General features: G+C 50.4%; 2 protein-coding genes across 6 annotated transcripts; one reads left to right on the top strand and one right to left on the bottom strand.

Annotated features, from left to right (window-relative positions):
• Positions 1-28: 28 nt before the first annotated feature.
• RNF14 (ring finger protein 14) lies at positions 29-7,354 on the top strand. 5 transcript variants are annotated; one of them, XM_014888319.2, is made up of 10 exons: positions 29-133; positions 698-841; positions 1,360-1,540; positions 2,043-2,194; positions 2,486-3,013; positions 3,693-3,921; positions 4,516-4,688; positions 5,188-5,318; positions 5,889-5,971; positions 6,674-7,354. In XM_014888319.2, exons 3-9 carry the CDS (start codon positions 1,387-1,389, stop codon positions 5,950-5,952), a joined length of 1,431 nt encoding a protein of 476 aa, XP_014743805.1. In that variant the 5' UTR covers positions 29-133; positions 698-841; positions 1,360-1,386; the 3' UTR covers positions 5,953-5,971; positions 6,674-7,354. The 5 variants fall into 5 exon arrangements, with proteins under 5 accessions (XP_014743805.1, XP_088030225.1, XP_088030221.1 ...); XM_088174099.1 differs by having other exon boundaries at positions 32-133; positions 6,984-7,354; XM_088174098.1 differs by having other exon boundaries at positions 44-133; positions 701-841.
• A 264-nt stretch (positions 7,355-7,618) lies between these two features.
• On the bottom strand, positions 7,619-12,195 carry GNPDA1 (glucosamine-6-phosphate deaminase 1). The gene is made up of 6 exons (XM_014888310.2): positions 11,906-12,195; positions 11,727-11,828; positions 10,528-10,710; positions 9,828-10,012; positions 9,093-9,267; positions 7,619-8,837 (listed from the first exon to the last, which is right to left on the bottom strand). The coding sequence occupies exons 1-6, from the start codon at positions 12,027-12,029 to the stop codon at positions 8,740-8,742; spliced, it is 867 nt and encodes a 288-aa protein (XP_014743796.1). The 5' UTR covers positions 12,030-12,195; the 3' UTR covers positions 7,619-8,739.
• Between the last annotated feature and the right edge of the window lie 4,789 nt (positions 12,196-16,984).

Here is a 16,984-nt window from a genome sequence, read left to right as displayed (position 1 = left end):
GCGGGGCCGCGCGGTGCCTCCTCCTCCTCCTCCTCCCGGGCCTTCCCGTCCTTCCCCGCCGCCGCTCCGTGAGGGGCAGGGCCGGGCCTCCCTCGCTGTTCCCGGCCCGTTCGGCGCGGCCGCGGCTGCCCCGGTGAGGAGCGGGTGAGGCGGGGCCGGGCCGGGCCGGGTTCTGTGCCGGGGGTTGTGCCGGGCCGGGCTCTGTGCCGGGGGCTGCGGGACCGGGCCGGGTTCTGTGCAGGGAGCTGTGCCGGGCCGGGCCGGGCTCTGTGCCGGGGGTTGTGCCGGGCCGGGCTCTGTGCCGGGGGTTGTGCCGGGCCGGGCCGTGCTCTGTGCCGGGAGCTGGGCCGGGCCGGGTTCTGTGCCGGGGGCTGTGCCGGGCCGGGCCGGGCTCTGTGCCGGGGGCTGTGCCGGGCCGGGCCGTGCTCTGTGCCGGGGGCTGTGCCGGGCCGGGCCGGGCTCTGTGCCGGGGGCTGCGGGACCGGAGCCCAGCCGTGGCAGCGGCCGGAGCCGCTATCGCCACAGCGGAGCTGGGCCTGGAACCCGGCGGTCGTTCCGGACCCATCGATCCGCGGTGCCCCGGCCCCGCAGTTCCTGCGGCTGGAAATGAGCCCCAAGCCCTGAGCGAGCTGTCGGGCACTTTAACCCCGAGGGGACTTTAACCCCTTGTGGTGTTGGCGTTGCTGTTTTTCCGCAGCAGCCCCAGGCCGGGGCCAGCGCCGCGGGACGTTCCCCTGAGCAGCGCCGTGTCCGTGGCCGGAGGGACGGGAAGAGCCGGGCCCGGAGGGATGGTCCGGGAGCGGCTCCTCGGCTCGGCCTCTGCGCTGCTCTGACCCCAAAGGTAACTCACGGAACTGCCTTCATCTCCCCAAATGCGGAGCTGAGATGCTCCGCGAGTGCATCTACAAGATGCCCGTGCGGGATTGGAACCTTTTTCTGATATTTTCAATCACAAATGAGACTGTTTCCCTGTTTGAGTTAGAGCACCAGGCAAGAGCTACTGTTACTAATTCATTTCTCATGTGGTTTTGAGGGGTCTGTTTTCTTCCAAACATCAGCGAAATGTCCCTGTGTCACCTTTGCCATCTCCATAATTTCATTATTTTCCCCACTTACAGCTGTCTTTACCTACTAACAAACAGCTTACTTTCTGACTTTTCAATATTCTGTTGGTTTTGTGGTTTGGGTTTTTTTTTTATTTTTTAAAGATACCAATATTTTCTTCAACCTGTAAAATTAATTGTATTTCACATTATTGTAGCTTGGTTACCTGGGTTTTTCTAAAGCTTACTATGCTATAAAATAGATGCCTCAAATTGATGACTGGAATGTGATGCATTCACTTGGTTGATATTGCAGAGTGGTGGTAACTCTAGAGAAAATTAAATGTCTTCAGAGGACAAGGAGGCTCAGGAGGACGAGCTGCTGGCTCTGGCCAGCATCTACGATGAGGATGAGTTCAAGAGAGCAGAGTCTGTTCAAGGAGGAGAAACAAGAATTTGTCTGGAGTTGCCTCAAGACTTCAAAATTTTTGTGAGGGGTGAGTTGAGATGTTTTGTTTTATCCCAAAAGACGCTTTACCAAGCTCAGGTGGTTGTTGGGGAGTGACCTGAGGGAACAGTGACTGGACAAAGCTGTGGCTCACCCTGTGCTGTGCTTTTTGGGGATTGTGATCAGTTCAATCCTCATACACAGAACATCTTCAGTAAACTTTAAAATCACAGAAGAGTAATAGCATTTCTTCAGAATAATTATGTTCATTTCTTGGGTTTTTATTCCCCTGATTATATGTGTTTCCAGGCTCCTGTTTTGTGCAGGATCTGTCATTTCATAGTGCTGCTTTTTAACTGCTTTAATCACACACCTCCAACCCTGTGACATTTTACTGCACCGAGAGTTTTGTTATTTAGGGTGGAACAGATAGTTTTAACCCCAGAAATATATCCAATTAACAGACATTGGGTGCTGCCAGAAACAGCAACAGTTGCTTAGTTTTCATTTTCCTGTTATTTCTCCCTGTGCCTCGGTGGGCCCTGGCTCAGGCAGTTCCACAGAGAGTCTCCAGAGCAGTGGGTTCGAGTATTCCGTGTGCTTCCTGCCTCCCCTCGTGCTGAATTTCGAGCTCCCACCTGACTACCCATCGACCTCCCCACCCGTGTTCACCCTCAGTGGGAAATGGCTCTCCCAGGCTCAGGTTTGCAGAGGATTTTTTTTACATTTTGGCTGCTGAGTAAGTTAATGATTCACAGTTAAGCAAAGTAAAAAAACGACGGCGTTGCTCTTCTTTTGTCTCTTGTTGGTTTTCGTTTGATTACTGTTCTGAGGAAGGAAAACTTGGATGTGTGAGAACTATTTAATGTGTATTTTATGGATAAAAACTGCTGAATTTGAAATCAAAGTATGCAGTAAGGACTGTGTGAGGGGAGGAGCCCGGTAAGGAGTTACTCAAACTTACTGAAATCAGGAATTCTTTGTTCTTTCCCAGCTCAGTGCTCTTTGCAAACACTTGGACAATGTGTGGGAAGAGAACCGAGGCTGTGTGGTCCTGTTTGCCTGGATGCAGTTCCTGAAGGAGGAAACATTGAATTACCTGAATATTTCATCACCATATGAGCTGAGGATGTGCCCTCAGGGGAAGGGGCAGAGCTGGACACCTGGGGGGCCCCTGGAGGCTGGGAAGGACTGTGGGGGTGCCACAGGCTCTGCCACAGCTGAGGAGGAAATCACAGATGCCAGGGCTGTGCAGGATGTGGAGTCCTTGTCCAGTCTGATCAGGGAGATCTTGGACTTTGACCAGGCCCAGAGGAGGAGGTGCTTTAACAGTAAGATGTACTCCTGCAGTATCTGCTTCTGTGAGAAGCTGGGCAGTGAGTGCATGCACTTCACCGAGTGCAGCCACGTGTACTGCAAAGCCTGCCTGAAGGACTACTTTGAAATCCAGATCAGGGATGGACAGGTGCACTGCCTCAACTGCCCCGAGCCCAAGTGTTCTTCTGTCGCCACTCCAGGCCAGGTAATTCCCCTGCACAGGGGCTGGGGAGCTCTGGAACCCGAGTTCAGGGCCAGGCTGTGGCTCTGCATGGTGGACATTGGCACTCACAGAGTCATTTAGGTGGGAAAAGACCTCCAAGATCAGCAAGTTTAGCCTTTGACCCAATCCCACCATGTCATGAAGTGCCACATCCTTGGGCACCTCCAGGGATGGACACTCCAAACCTCCCTGGGCAGCCCCTGCCAAGACCTGACCACCCTTTCCATGAGGAAATTCCTCCTGATACTCAACCTGACCCTCCCCTTGCACAGCCTGAGGCTGTTTGTCCTGTTTTTTGTTTCCTGGGAGCAGATCCTTGGCCCCCTGTGACCTGTTGGAGAATCTAAACTGGATTCATCCCAGCTCTTGGTGCCTTTTCACTGACTTGCTGTTTGTTGCTGGAGCAGGCTCAGAATTACAGATGCAAGGAGTCAGAGAATCCCAGGCTGGTTTAGGTTGGAAGGGACCTTAAATCCCATCCAGTGCCACCCCTGCCATGGCAGGGACACCTCCCACTGTCCCAGGCTGCTCCAAACCCCAATGTCCAGCCTGGCCTTGGGCACTGCCAGGGATCCAGGGGCATCCCCAGCTGCTCTGGGCACCCTGTGCCAGGCCCCCAGTGGGTGTGGGTGAAGGATTTTCCTGAGCTGGCTGTTTGCAGGTGAAGGAGCTGGTTGGGGAGGAGCTGTTTGCCCGCTATGACCGCCTGCTGCTGCAGTCCAGCCTGGACCTCATGGCTGATGTGGTTTATTGTCCCCGGCCTGGCTGCCAGACCCCTGTGATGCAGGAGCCAGGCTGCACCATGGGCATCTGCTCCTGCTGCAACTACGCCTTCTGCACCCTGTGCAGGATGACTTACCACGGGGTGTCCCCCTGCAAGGTCACTGCAGGTGAGTCCCCTCCCCCTGGGCTCCACAGTCACACCCACGCTCAAAATCTTGGCTGGAAAAGGCAGGAGTTGAGCAGGGGAGCTCCTCGCCCTGAGCTTTTGAAAGGTGCATTCCTTTGGAGGAGGGCTGTTGCTGGTAATTAAATATTCCTCTGGTGAGACTCCTCAGCTCAGGAGCTCCCTAAACTGCTGATTGTCAACTGCTGAGAGGCTGTAGCAGGGAAAGAATTACTTTATATTTTCACTGCTTTGTATTGTCAGAGTTAATGCTGGAATTAGGTGGAGGTTTCTCTCTCTGTCTGGCCTCAAAATCCTGTGACAGAATTTCATTAAATACACAGTCAGGAAAAAAAATTCCATTTTTACTTGACATTCTAATTTCATCAACAGATCTCTTTTATAATAAAAGAGTGTAAAACTACTGAATTTTGGGGCAGAGTTGTTTTAATATTATCATCTTATGTATTTTAATAGTTTTCTTGCTTTTTAATTCATGACATTATTTTCTTTGAGCATCTTTATGCTACAATTAGCTGGACTTCTATGTCTAATATCTTACAAAAGCTGTCTGGTCTGGTTTGATTTTGCCCCTTAGAGAAATTAATGGATTTGAGGAATGAATATTTAGAAGCAGATGAGACAAGTAAAAGATTTTTGGAACAACGCTATGGCAAGAGAGTGATTCAGAAAGCCCTGGAGGAGATGGAGAGTAAGGAATGGCTGGAAAAGAACTCCAAGTCTTGTCCTTGCTGTGGGACCCACATCGAGGTGAGTGAGGAGGGAAAGGATCCATGGAATAGAAAATAACCTACAAGGAGGCAGTTCTGGGTGTGCTGGAGCCTCTAGGGAGAGGAGATCTCTAGGAAATTCTGCAAGGACTTTGCAGTTCTGTGTGACATGGAAAAGGAGGCGAGGTGATATTTGTGGATCCCAAGGACTGGAGTACAAACAGTGACTGCTGGTCAGGCCCCCACACTGAACAGGTCCAGGCTGACTCTGGGTCTCTATGAATCCTTTTGTTTTCCAGTTCTCTGGTTCACACTAGAGCCAGGAAATCAATTCAGCTTCAGAAAAATACTAATTCCCAGTGTTTTTAGTATTATAACCAATTTCCAGTGCTGGGATTCCAGCTCCCAGTGAAAATGTCAGCACCAGGAGCCAGGGGGGATGTGTTCACTGACTGCTGTGGTTCTGAGGGCAGAGAGGGACTGAAGCCTGCCACAGTGGAGTTCTGTTCTCACCATTTCTTGGGTTTTTTTTCCCCCAGAAACTGGATGGCTGTAACAAGATGACCTGCACAGGGTGCATGCAGTATTTCTGCTGGCTCTGCATGGGCTCCCTGTCCCGGGCCAACCCCTACCGGCACTTCAGTGACCCCTCCTCCCCCTGCTTCAACAGGTCGGTGCTTCAGGGACCTCCTCCACTGCTGCAACACCTCTTCTCTACTTTTCCTTACAGCCTCTCCCACATTCTGACTGAAATTTTTAGCTACAGTTTAAGACCTAGTTACTCCTCTCCGATATTTGCACTAACAGTAAAAATCAGGAGTGATTCAGGATGCGGTTTTGCTTTATAAAAACTTTGGGTTTAAAATTCTGGAGGAGTCTTCTGAGCCTATTCTTGATTTTTTTAGTCAGGTCATGACCTCACCCTTTGCTGGCCACAGCCTGCAAGGGCTTCCCTGCCACTGCTCAGGAGCAGCTCGAGGATTTGGGGAAGAGCTGCTTTGAGGAGCTGCAGATTTGCCTCACATTCCCTTGGAGGAGAGCCAAGGGACAGGTGACAGGCAGGTCACAGGAGGGTGACAATGGCAGCCTCTCTTGGCCCTTCCAAAGGGCACAGAGGGTGGTTTGTTATACTGAAAAAACCAGGGGAACTTGCTGTAGTGTTGTTACATTTAGGGTGATACTTTTTTCAACACATTTGACTTTTTTTACACCCTGATAACACTGATTTTCTATCTTGCAGATTGTTTCAAGCCATGCACATCGAAGATGGAGAGTTCTGGGAAGTGGAAGATGATGATCAGTAGCTTCCTCCAGCACCAAAAGGTGAACAAACCACAGACAGATGCTTTTTGTGTGTCTTTTGTTTGCTTTTCCATTGTGTGACAGAAGAGTGGTAACTGCCCTGCAGTGCAGGACACTCACACCTCAGAGCCTGTTGCCAAAACCAAAGGAGACTTTTCCCCATCCTGGGATCAGGATCATCATGGAATGCCCAAACAAACATGTCTATTATTAAACAAGTCAGAAATTGGAAAGCTGTTGGAAAAATATATACCAAGAGGTGCCCCTTTTTTAAAAGCCAGCAGACAAAGCTGAAGCCTCAAATCCTGGAAGTATTTTGGGGGTTTCCTTTAGGGAGACTGACCCTTGGAGACTCTTGGATGGTGAATATTGTGGGGTTTGGGGTGGTTTGGTGGAGCTGTAGTGCTCTCTCTGGAGCTGCTTGGACTGGGGGAGTTTTCTGATACAATACAGGAAATTTCTGTATTCAGCAACAAAGTTTGTTGCTGTTATTAATTTCTTGATGTGCTTCTCTGAAAAGCAGCTCCTGGCTCTGTCACTGGTACTAATGACATTAAAGCTGATTATCCCCAACCTTTCTCTCTTGCTGCTGTGCCTGGGCCTTTGCATTCCTGAGAGCTTGGGCAGAAAATGACCAACAGCCACTTCCAGGGATTTCTGTGAGGTTGGTGACTCCCAGTGTGCTGTTGGATTCCCTCACGTTGCCTGTCCTTGTTTTGGCAGGGATGAGTGCCAAAGCAGTGAGCTGAGGATGTGACCAGTGAAAGGGTGAAAAGTATCAGGAAGAGATGAACTTGAATTCTTCAAGATACTGACTATTAACTTGTGTTATGAAGTAATTTATTTTTTATTAACTCTTCATATAAGAAATTAGATTGTTGATACTTTTGCTTCTGGACTAGATACTTTATTTCCATTCAAATTATTTCTGAAACAAAATTGTTTCTCCTAAAATCTCAGCAAGTGGTTTTGAGAGTATGAAGGTTATTACTGGAGGTGAACACTGATTTTTAACAACCTTTTCCACTTGCAGAACAGTCTAAAAGCTTATTTGGAAACTAAAGCTGCATGTGCTGTGTTCAAGAGCAACGGGGCCTGGATGGAAAGCTCTGGAGCTGAGACTCCTCAGGAACTCAGGGTGGTCACAGCTCACTCAGTTCTGTCTGAGAGTTAATAAATTTATCCTGGGATGTGTGGCCAAAATGAACAGTGCTTCAGTTCCCTCTGCAGAGGAAGAGTCTGCACTGCTGGAACTGGCACAGAGATTAAAAAGATGAAAGGAGGAGCAAATCTCACCTCAGCTGAAGCTCTAGGTCAGTGTGTAGGAAAAGTGTATGTTGTGTATGGTTTGAGTTGTATTTCCTGCACCTTTCACATGCACTAAATTCACTTTAAGATGGTAAACACAGTGTCCCTGTTTGTCTTCCTTCTGGCATGGATTTGGCAGCACAGGTGTGCCCAGGTGCTGCTGCTGGGGACAGCCCAGAGCTCCCACCTGCAGCTGCTCATGGGATTTCCATGCATGCAAAGGACCCTGCTTTTCCCTCAGGGAAAAACCTGCCAGAGAAAACACTGGGCAAGCAAAGGGGGGAGCAGCAGGAGCTTTTTCCACCAAATTGCCTCCAGGACAGCTTTGGTACCATGAGCCCACTGAGACCGAGCACCAGATACAGTCAAATGTCACCATTTAAAAAAAATTAAAGACATTTAGTGAAGAAAGTTACATTACAGATGAACAATTTACAAAATTTGTGTATAAAGAAAATAAATGTTGCCCAGTTTTCTTGCCCCTCGTGTGAGAGCACTGGATAGGAATCCCAGGAATCACATTTCAGAATTGGTGAGGTTTTAGCTGTTGTCCATGGGTGTGGGGTGTCTGTAATTGGACAGAGGCTGAAGCCAGTGTTTCCTTTGGGGCTGGTTTGGCATTTCCTCAGAGAAATGGAAAATTCTGGAGAAGAGAGAGCACCAGGCATAGCAAATCACACCTGGGCCTGAACATGAACAAGGGCTCTGTGTGTGACAACAGTGACATCCTCAGGTGCCTGAGCTGCGCCTGAACCCCCCTGTGTGGGGGATGCTGCTGGAGCCCCTTCTGCTGAGGGGTCTCAAGTCCAACATGTGGCTTCAAGCAGGGCTCAGTCAGGTCTGGGCAACCTCCTAAGGAGAGAGCCTGCCCAGCCCTGGGGATCCTGTCCCACTGCTTGGCTGTTCCCACAGTGGGGTTTCATCCTCTCCAGCGTGAGCATCGTGTCTCCACTCAGGCCCCACTGTCCTTTCTCATCTTCCCCCTGGCCCCATCTTCTTGCAGCTCTCTCATGGTTCTCTGAGCTTCCCCTTCTCCAGCTGGACAATCCTTTTCTCCAGGATTCTAATGGAAGAGTGTTTCTTGGAGGAGGAAGGAATAACATGAGGTACTTGTCCTAATTGCAAGGAATACACCCCAAAGTGATCACCCACTTGTTTCTGCAACGTTGGACTTTCATTTATCCTCACATTTCAGTTCTGCAGCCTTCAGTCTGTGATTACAGTCAGTTCACAGATCAAACAACTCGTTCTTCATTTCCTTCAGAGAATGAGTTGGTGGCAGAAGTTTGTGGGGCACAGAACACTGGATCCCATCCTCCTTTGGTTTATTAAGGCAGGTGTTTGGCATCTGTCTCTTTAATGGAGAGAAGGAACCATACAATCATTCTGCTAATTTAAAAACAAATATGAGATCAGTTTCTGCAGCAATTCCCTTTTCTCCCAGCTGTTTTCAGCAGCTGGTTCAGCACTGCCCCAGCACATTAATCACTGTATGGCTTCTTGGACTGGCTCCTCTCTGTTTCCATCTCCTTCATGCTGTACAAGGGCTCCACGAGCTTGTTGTGAACCAGCATTAAACCTGATGGAGAGTCAAAAGACAATTTAAGTAGACATAATAAAGTTTTTCTTCATTGGATGCTAATTGAATTAGACATTACTGTTGTCCTTGTGCCTTTACTCCCACCCAAGCATTAAGCATCACACTTGTACTACTGTGGTATATGTAAGGAATATACTCCTTTGTTAGTTAATTATACAGCAACACCTTTGCAAAGCATGGCTCATGGCTCCTAAAAATGTAACAAAACAGTTTTCTGGCCTGCTCAAACTTCACCTTTGAAGTATTTCACTGTTTTGACTTTGAGCTCCAGCGTGGCATCCTCGTCACACACGAACACGGTGTTGGGGTGCTGCTGGAAGGCTGACACTGTCCACATGTGGTTCACACCATCCTCGATGGCTTTGTACAGAGCAAAGGCTTTGTGGGCTCCTGTGATCAGGATCATCACCTGCACCGCCAGGCACAGAGAGAGGGGCAGTCAGGGCCTGGAACAGGGGGTCAGGGAGAGCCCAACCACACCCTGCCAATGGGGACATCCCTGTCACCCTCCCCACAGCCACTTCTCTGTGCTGCTCCTGCTCTCAATGGAATCACAGTCTGGTGGGTCACTGGAACGATCCTTTGGGCACCTGTACACTGAGATTAAACAAGTGGAAATCAAGGAATAGACTCCAGTAAAAGTGGTCCCACACAGTTTTCATGACCAGCTGATGTGACAGCAACTCAACCTGATTTCTGCAGTTCCTGTCCAGGTGAGAATCCTAACCAAAGACACCCTCCCAAACTTTCCTGACTCCTGGGGGGAACAGCTGCTGCAGGGTTACACAAACACAAGTGCCAGCAGAGATAGAGCAAGAGCTCCATGGTGTTGCAGGATGCCAGAGGACAAGAGGATCAGGCATTCTGTGGCAGGAATTCCCTACACCAGAGGACACGTGGCTGCTCCACAACAGGATAACCTTTGGCTGCTCCAGAGGGACTGCAGGAAGCCACTTCTTCTTTCCTCACCTCTCTGGCATCCATGACAGTGCCTACTCCAACTGTCAAAGCCATGGTGGGCACTTTGGAGAGGTCACCATCAAAGAACCTGGCATTGGCCAGTATGGTGTCCATGGCCAAGGTCTTCACTCGTGTCCTGGACACCAAACTGGATCCTGGCTCGTTGAAGGCGATGTGGCCATCGGGGCCAATACCTGGGACAGGGACAGCAGAGCAGAGTCAGCTGGGGGAGCAGGGCCAGGAGAAGGACAGGCAGTGCTCCCAGGAACACAGAGCCCTGCAATTCCTCTGCTCCAGCTCAGATTGGTGTCTGGTAGAGCAAAAGCCCCCTCAGAAGTCACCAGGTACCTCCCTGATTGTGCTGGGACAACAACAAAGCAAAGTAGGTGGCAGAACCTTATGGCAAACTGATGGGAAGAGCTTGTGTGGGAAAAGCTACTCCCAGCAGTTTCCTGTTGCTACTGACAATTGAGAAACACTTCATATTTGTACAGTTCTAGTCCTTCCCATTCCTCCTGCTAACATTTCCTGAACAATTCACTGACTGCACAAGGCTGCCAGGACATAGCAGTGCCCAGGGCCATGGACTGTGGGGTGGATTTCACTGCAAATGCACTGCAAATGAACAATCCTGACTGTAAATGAGAACTGGGGGGGACAGGCACAGCTTTGGGACAGGGTTTAGAAGCTGCTGCTCTCGGGTTCTCACCTCCAACAAAGAGCTCGATGCCTCCAGCTGCTTTGATTTTCTCCTCAAATGCATCACACTCTGCCTGGAGATCAGGGGCATTTCCATTCAAGATGTGGACGTTTTCTGGTGAGATGTCAATGTGCTTGAAGAAGTTATTCCACATGAAGGAATGGTAACTCTCTGGGTGATCCCTCGGGAGACCTGGTGACAGAACACACAGGACTGAGGCCAACTGGACCAGAATCACCCATAACAAAGCACTCCCATACCCCTGCAGGGGCTTTGGTGATGTCATGCCCTCAGCTTTCAGAGTTGTTTTTATTTCCCTAAATACCAGAATTAAAATCAGCTCCTGTAAGACATGTGCCCATATTAACATACAACAGCTACTCAAAAAGTAGGGGTGTGCTGTGCCTCATCTGTCAGTACCTTTTCAGCCTGCTCCCCATTTCATATTAATAAGAATTATTAAAAAAATGCAGAAGCCTGGGAAATAATAATTATGCTGTAATTATTGCATATTTACCCTCCTTGACTGCTGTAAACCCACACTGGACTGCTTATTCCCTAATGCTGCTTGATTGGGATTATTCACAGAAAAAAAAACAACCTCTTGACCAGGATAAAATTAGCATTAGCAAATATTTAGCCTGTGTGTTTTCACCTTTGGATCTGTTTCTTCTGAGAAGACTGTTTCACCATGACTTCAGAAATGACAGTCTCAGCAGGAGATACCAGAGGGCACTGAGGGAACACACTGGTCCTTGCAGGGGACCTTTATAATCCCAGAGCAAAGGGTGAAGTTGATGCTGCACACTGAGCCTGCAGTGATAAGCTGTTCCTTACCTGGTCAATACCTGAGTGCAGCTCAGTATCTGTAACAGTGTGTGAAATAATGGGCAACACCCACTATCCACTTTTGTCCATACGTTTTCAAACCTATGGAAAAATTTCTAATTTTTTCCATAGGTTTTCAAATTGTCCCCCTTTGTTAATTCCCTGGAGGTGTTTAAGGAAAGACTGGACAGTGCCGTGGTGTGGGATCATAGGTTGGACTCGATGATCTCAGAGGTGTTTTCCATCCCAGCTGATGCTGTAGCTCTGTGAAATGTTATCCCCCTTACCTGGACAGGTGTTTTTCGGGCACCGCCAGGCCCTGCCGGGGTAAGGACCCAGCAGCTCCGGGACAGGGACAAAAGCGACAGCACAGCACTCACCCACGTACTCGTCCATGTTGAAAGTCTTCACGTACTTGAAGGAGAGGTCTCCATTGCGGTAATACTCCACCAGTTTGCTGTAGCAGCCCAGCGGGGTGCTGCCTGCGGGGAGCGGCCGCCTCAGGCGGGGCAAGGCCCGAGCTCGGCCCCGGCCCCGCTCCCCGGCACCCGGCACCCACCTGTGGGCAGCCCCAGCGTGAAGAACCGCCCGGGGCCCGGCCCGAACTGCACGATGCGGTTACGGATGTACTTGGCCGCCCATTCGCTGGCCTGAGAGTAATTGTCCAGGATGATCAACTTCATGGTGGGGCCGCCCTGCACCGCCGCTGCCTTCCCGGGATCGCCTTCGTCGGGGATCGCCGCCTCCGGAAATCTCCGCTTCCTCTGGGATCACCTCTGCTGGAAATCTCCGCTTCCTCCCGGCTCGCCCCTGTCCGGGATCACTTCCGTGGGCCGGGAGGAGCCGCCCGGGCCCGGCCCCGTGGGCGGGCGGAGAGCGCCGGGCCCGGCCCCGCGGGAGGGGACCCGGCAAGGCCGGAGCGGGCGGCTGGGATTGAGAGGGACGGGCGGATCCACCGGGAACGATCCGGTGTGGGAGGAATTGGGAACAATGGATGGATCCACCGGGAATGATCCGGTGTGGGTGGAATTGGGAACAATGGATGGATCCAGCGGGAATGATCCGGTGTGGGTGGAATTGAACACAATGGATGGATCCAGCGGGAATGATCCGGTGCTGCTGGAATTCAGCTGGATCCACCCGGGAATGATAAGCTGCGGCTTCTCGGGTGAATCAGTCACCGCACTCCAAGTGCTCCTGTTGTCCAGGCAAAGCTGTGGGAAGCAGTGTTTCCTTCAAATGCGTTAAAAAGGCCATAAATATCTCGATGTGGTTCTGCTGGGGTGTCACCATCACAGCAGGGATCCACTCGAATCTGTCCTTCAGCTTTCCAGCCCTAAAGTGAAGCTCCCAGCCTTCTCCCACCAAAACGAGCTGCTCTCACGCTTGAACTGCTCTGTAGGGACTCAATTCGGGGCATGTTGGGGTCGTTCTGGGGGATGGAGAGACCACGATCTCTGTCCTTGCTGCTCCTGGCACAGTGGTATCCCCAAAACACCTTCCTGTTGTTGCTCCAGCTGCCTTCAAGCTCTCATAAAAATGTGCCCGACCTCTCCTTGCACAGGTTTAGTTCATTGTTGGGATACAAAGCTCTTACTTCAAAGTTAGTCCGATTTTCAATTTCATCAGAAGGAAGAATGAGCTACAAATTGCTTTGCTGGGATCCAGCCCACGCAGTTTCTTCTCATTTTAATAATTTAAATGACCTGGCGAGAAGCAGTGCTCCCGGTATTGTCTCACGCTGGAGAGCCTTGGTTAGAGCTGGGACGGGCAGTGATGGGTGTGCCGGCTGTGGGCAGACACGAGTTTTAGGCCACAGAGACTAAACAAATTCCATGGCCGTGTGTTTCCATGAGCGGTGTCAGCCCACGGGCAGCTCTCTCGGTGCCTGGTGTCGGGTGAGGAGCTGACAGCAGCGGCATTCCCCCGCAGGGCAGGGCAGGGCAGCCCGGGCTCTGGCTCTGTGGGACACAAATCTTCACTTGTGCCATCGGGGCCATCTCGGTGCCACAGTCCCATGGCTTCCACTGGCAGGAATCACAGCACAGGAGGGTTCAGAGGCACAGGACCGAGGTGCTGGGCTCACTGGGGGCTGTCACCGCTGGGATGGAGAGATGGCGACCAGGCTGAGGTCTGCACCCTTCCCGTCCTGGAGATGCTTCAGTCCTTTCTCCAGGATGCTGCGGGCACGAAGGACACCTGGTGAGCGCACACCTGGCCTGCACACACACCTGGCCTGCACACACACCTGCGAGTTCCCACATCACCCCAATTGTGGCACAACTGCAGCTCCCGGTGTGCAAAGCCAAAACTCTGCAGGGCTCGGCAGGGAGAGAGCACCGGCACTGTGCAAAGAGCTCTCACGGGATCGCTCGGCGTTACCCTGGAAACGCGGCCAGTGCTCGGAAATTTGGGAAAAGCAAATACTGGAGGCACTGCCCGCGTAGGAATTGATGGCAGGAGACAGCACGGACCTCCCTCGGCGGTGAGATTTAGGGCAACACCCGGGGTGACTTGCGGGTTGTGGACAGTGTCACCTCATCCCCTGCCTGCCACCTCACCTGCCCTGGCTCACCTGGGGCTGTGGAGAGCTGCTGCCTTTGCCGGCGGCTTTGCAGCCCCCCAGCTGCTCACACAGATTTTGTGGGGACGGGTTCGGTGAAATCAAAGTGTTGGAAGGCTCTGACTGCACAGGGTCTTGGCTTTCATCTCCCCGGTGAGTGGCAACCGCAGTGCACAGAGATGCAGGAGGAGCCGACAGCTCCCTGTAAAAGCAAAACATGTTTTGGTGGAAGCAAAACCTGCAGCAGAGGCAGGCAGGTGCCCCCGCGCTGCTCACACCCAGCACATCCCCCGGATCCACACGCTCCAAGCACCCCGCGCTCTTCGAGCTGCTCCGGGGCCGGCTCAGGCGTGTGACTCGCATGCAGGGTATTTTTAGGTATGATAATTTCTACCCGTTATTGTTCCTGCGTTTACAGCGAGCTGTTCCCATGCTGAAGAACTTCCTGGTGTCTGAACAGGCTGATTTTCCTTCCTTGCAAAAGCAGCAGATGGAAGGAAACAAACACTTCTCTTCAGGAGAAGTTGAAGTTTAATGGGGGAGCTCTAACCAACACAGCATTTCCTTTTGCCCCATCTTGAAGGGATCAGAGTCAGCAGTGCTCACAGACCAGGGCTTTTGCTATTGGGAACTGCTTGGGAGCACTGGGATTCTTTCCTGAAACAGCAACAATTAAAAAATTATCTCCATGAAGAATCCTCTCTCCAAATCCTGTAATTAAAGAGGCTTTTTAATATACACCGTCAGTCACCTCTTCCTGCTCCAGCATGTTCCATTTACCTTCTGACCCCAATTTATAAGAAAAGGAGAAATAATAGATCTGGAGGGGAGCTGTTCTTTCCTGCAAGCCCCACTCACATCTTAGCTGTCCCAGCAGCACCCAAATCCTATTTAGGATATTTTTGGGGTCACAACAAGCAGATGTGTAGGGCAATGCATGAAAGCACCCATGCCAGACCCTTTCTCAGGTGAGGTTCCCATGACAAAGCTGTCAGGACTTCATTCCTCACCATGTTCAAAACTGCCAGTCTAAGCAGTAAGGGATTTAATCTGGATAGCAAGGTTAAATTAACCACTGGTTAATTGTGATTTCTGCAATAGGCTGAAGAAATAACAGAGCAAGAAAGGACATTGGTGAAAGCAGTGAGTTGGGGCCCCTAAAGTCAGGCTGGACTGAGGTAATTTGGAGCTCAGCTCTGCCTTGCCCCGTGCATCATCCAGCACAATTCACTGCAGCACTCCAGATCCACCCCTCCTTCTGCTGCTGGGTTTCAGAGGAAGAGAACTCCCATTGGGAAAATCTCCCAACTCAATGCTGCTGTTGTTTTCATCCCTCCTCCTCACAGTACTCGTGGTTTATTGGGCCATAATTTTCCACCCCAGTGACCAAGGCAGTGCTTCCACCCTGCTCTGCACGGGCTGTGGGATGTGTGGCTGTGCTCGCTGGGGCTCTGCTCGTTCCAGCAGACCTGATGTGACCCAGTGCCTTTTGTTTTTGCAACAAACACCAAAATTGCAGCTGCCTGAGTGTCCAAAACCCCGTACAGAGCCCACACCTGCAGAACCTGCTGCTTCCAAGGCAGTGGGGCAGCTTCCTTGGGCAGGGTCACAGAATGGTTTGGGTGGGAAGGGACCTTAAGATCATCCAGTTTCACCCCCTGCCATGAGCATTCCACCATCCCAGGTGGCTCCAAGCCCGATCCAACCTGGCTTTAGACACTTCCAGGGATGGGCCAGCCACAGCTTGGCTTTTTTGGGCAAAAAGATAAAAAATGATTCAAATACAAGATGGTCCCAAGCACAAAAAGTCTTTGTGGCCAAATGATGTTTTGGGGGAGGAGCATCTGTTAGACAGCATTTATTAATCCTTAACAAATCTCGCCAGCTTAATTATACAACTCTAATTCAGGATGTTATTGCACAGTGGGAAATGACACCGATGTATATTCAAACCAAGAATCCAATTCTTGCACATGGAGTGTCTCTGCCTCCAGGGACACAGGGGTACTTTCGAATTGATGATGAAAAGGTTTTGTCACGTGAACATTTTGATTTTTTTTTAATTGGGAAATTTAGCACTAAAAAGTTAGAAGAAAGATCTAGTTTTTATGTCCCGCTCAGTTCTTACTAATTTAGCTTACACGCCCTGCTTTTGAGGTTTATTATTTAGCTTTTAGTGTTCAATATTTATTACAAAGTGCAGATTAAAAGTGTTCCTTTTATTGCTCAGTTGTACACAATAATTAAAGGAACACATGTGCAGCTCCAAGATTTCAGAGAATTCACTCAATTTCACTTCTGTCATACTTTCAATTGCTTTCAAATACTTTCCCAGCACATCCCGTACGGAAGTCACTAAAATCAATGACTTCAAGCTTCAAGTGTCTCTTGGGAGAAAAGACATTTTGTACTGGAGAAAAAGACGAAAAAAACACAGGAGAGGCATGAAGTGATTTGCCTCAAACCATTTGGGAAATGAAAGCAGAACCAGTCATGTGCTGTAACCACAGCATCATCTTTCTACTGAGCTACCCCACCTAAGAAAATAAAAATAAATACAGGGAGAGCAGCTGGAAGAAACTGCCCTTGCCCCTCTGGAATCAGTCATGCTCAGACTAGATGGAATAATTAGGCTGTGATTTGCCTCCACTGGCCCCAAAATGGCTTTGACACAAATGGTTTCACCATTTCTCCAGGATACGTTCCAGCATCTTCTCTGAGGACATGCACAGTTTGCATCTTATTTTAGTCTCTGTGTTGTCCAAGCCAATCACTGTGCAGCTAATTACCACTGCTGCTACAGCCTTACTTAGGGATGTAATCCCACCTGAGCAGTGAGTAAATCCATGCATGTCATCAGGACAGCTCCTCACTGCAGGGAAATTCTCAGTGCAAATCGTGAATCTTGTGGAAAGGTGAAACCAGAGTCTGTCAGTGCCTGCAGCTCTTGTTCCAGCTCCTTCAAAGGCACCTGTGTTGCAAGAACCCTGCCTTGTGTCTCCAGCGTTTCTCAGGAGTCACTCTTTGAGGTTATTCATGGCTAAAATCCTTCACGGTTCCTGCCTCTCCTTCAGC

The sequence above is a fragment of the Sturnus vulgaris genome, chromosome 15, assembly GCF_052056855.1.
Source record: "Sturnus vulgaris isolate bStuVul1 chromosome 15, bStuVul1.hap1, whole genome shotgun sequence".
NCBI classification, from domain to species: domain Eukaryota; kingdom Metazoa; phylum Chordata; class Aves; order Passeriformes; family Sturnidae; genus Sturnus; species Sturnus vulgaris.
The sequence above is the reverse complement of the archived record's forward strand: the minus strand, read 5'-3'. Positions and strand labels throughout refer to the sequence as shown.

Excerpts from the sequence above, each read along its gene's own strand:
- RNF14 (XM_014888319.2), top strand. The coding sequence starts at position 1,387 with ATGTCTTCAGAGGACAAGGAGGCTCAGGAGGACGAGCTGCTGGCTCTG. Across the intron at positions 3,014-3,692 it reads CTGTCGCCACTCCAGGCCAG|GTGAAGGAGCTGGTTGGGGA; the intron begins GTAATTCCCCTG and ends GGCTGTTTGCAG. Across the intron at positions 5,319-5,888 it reads TCCTCCCCCTGCTTCAACAG|ATTGTTTCAAGCCATGCACA; the intron begins GTCGGTGCTTCA and ends TCTATCTTGCAG.
- GNPDA1 (XM_014888310.2), bottom strand. The coding sequence starts at position 12,029 with ATGAAGTTGATCATCCTGGACAATTACTCTCAGGCCAGCGAATGGGCG. Across the intron at positions 10,711-11,726 it reads CAACATGGACGAGTACGTGG|GTCTCCCGAGGGATCACCCA; the intron begins GTGAGTGCTGTG and ends TTCTGTCACCAG. Across the intron at positions 9,268-9,827 it reads CTGTCATGGATGCCAGAGAG|GTGATGATCCTGATCACAGG; the intron begins GTGAGGAAAGAA and ends CTGGCGGTGCAG.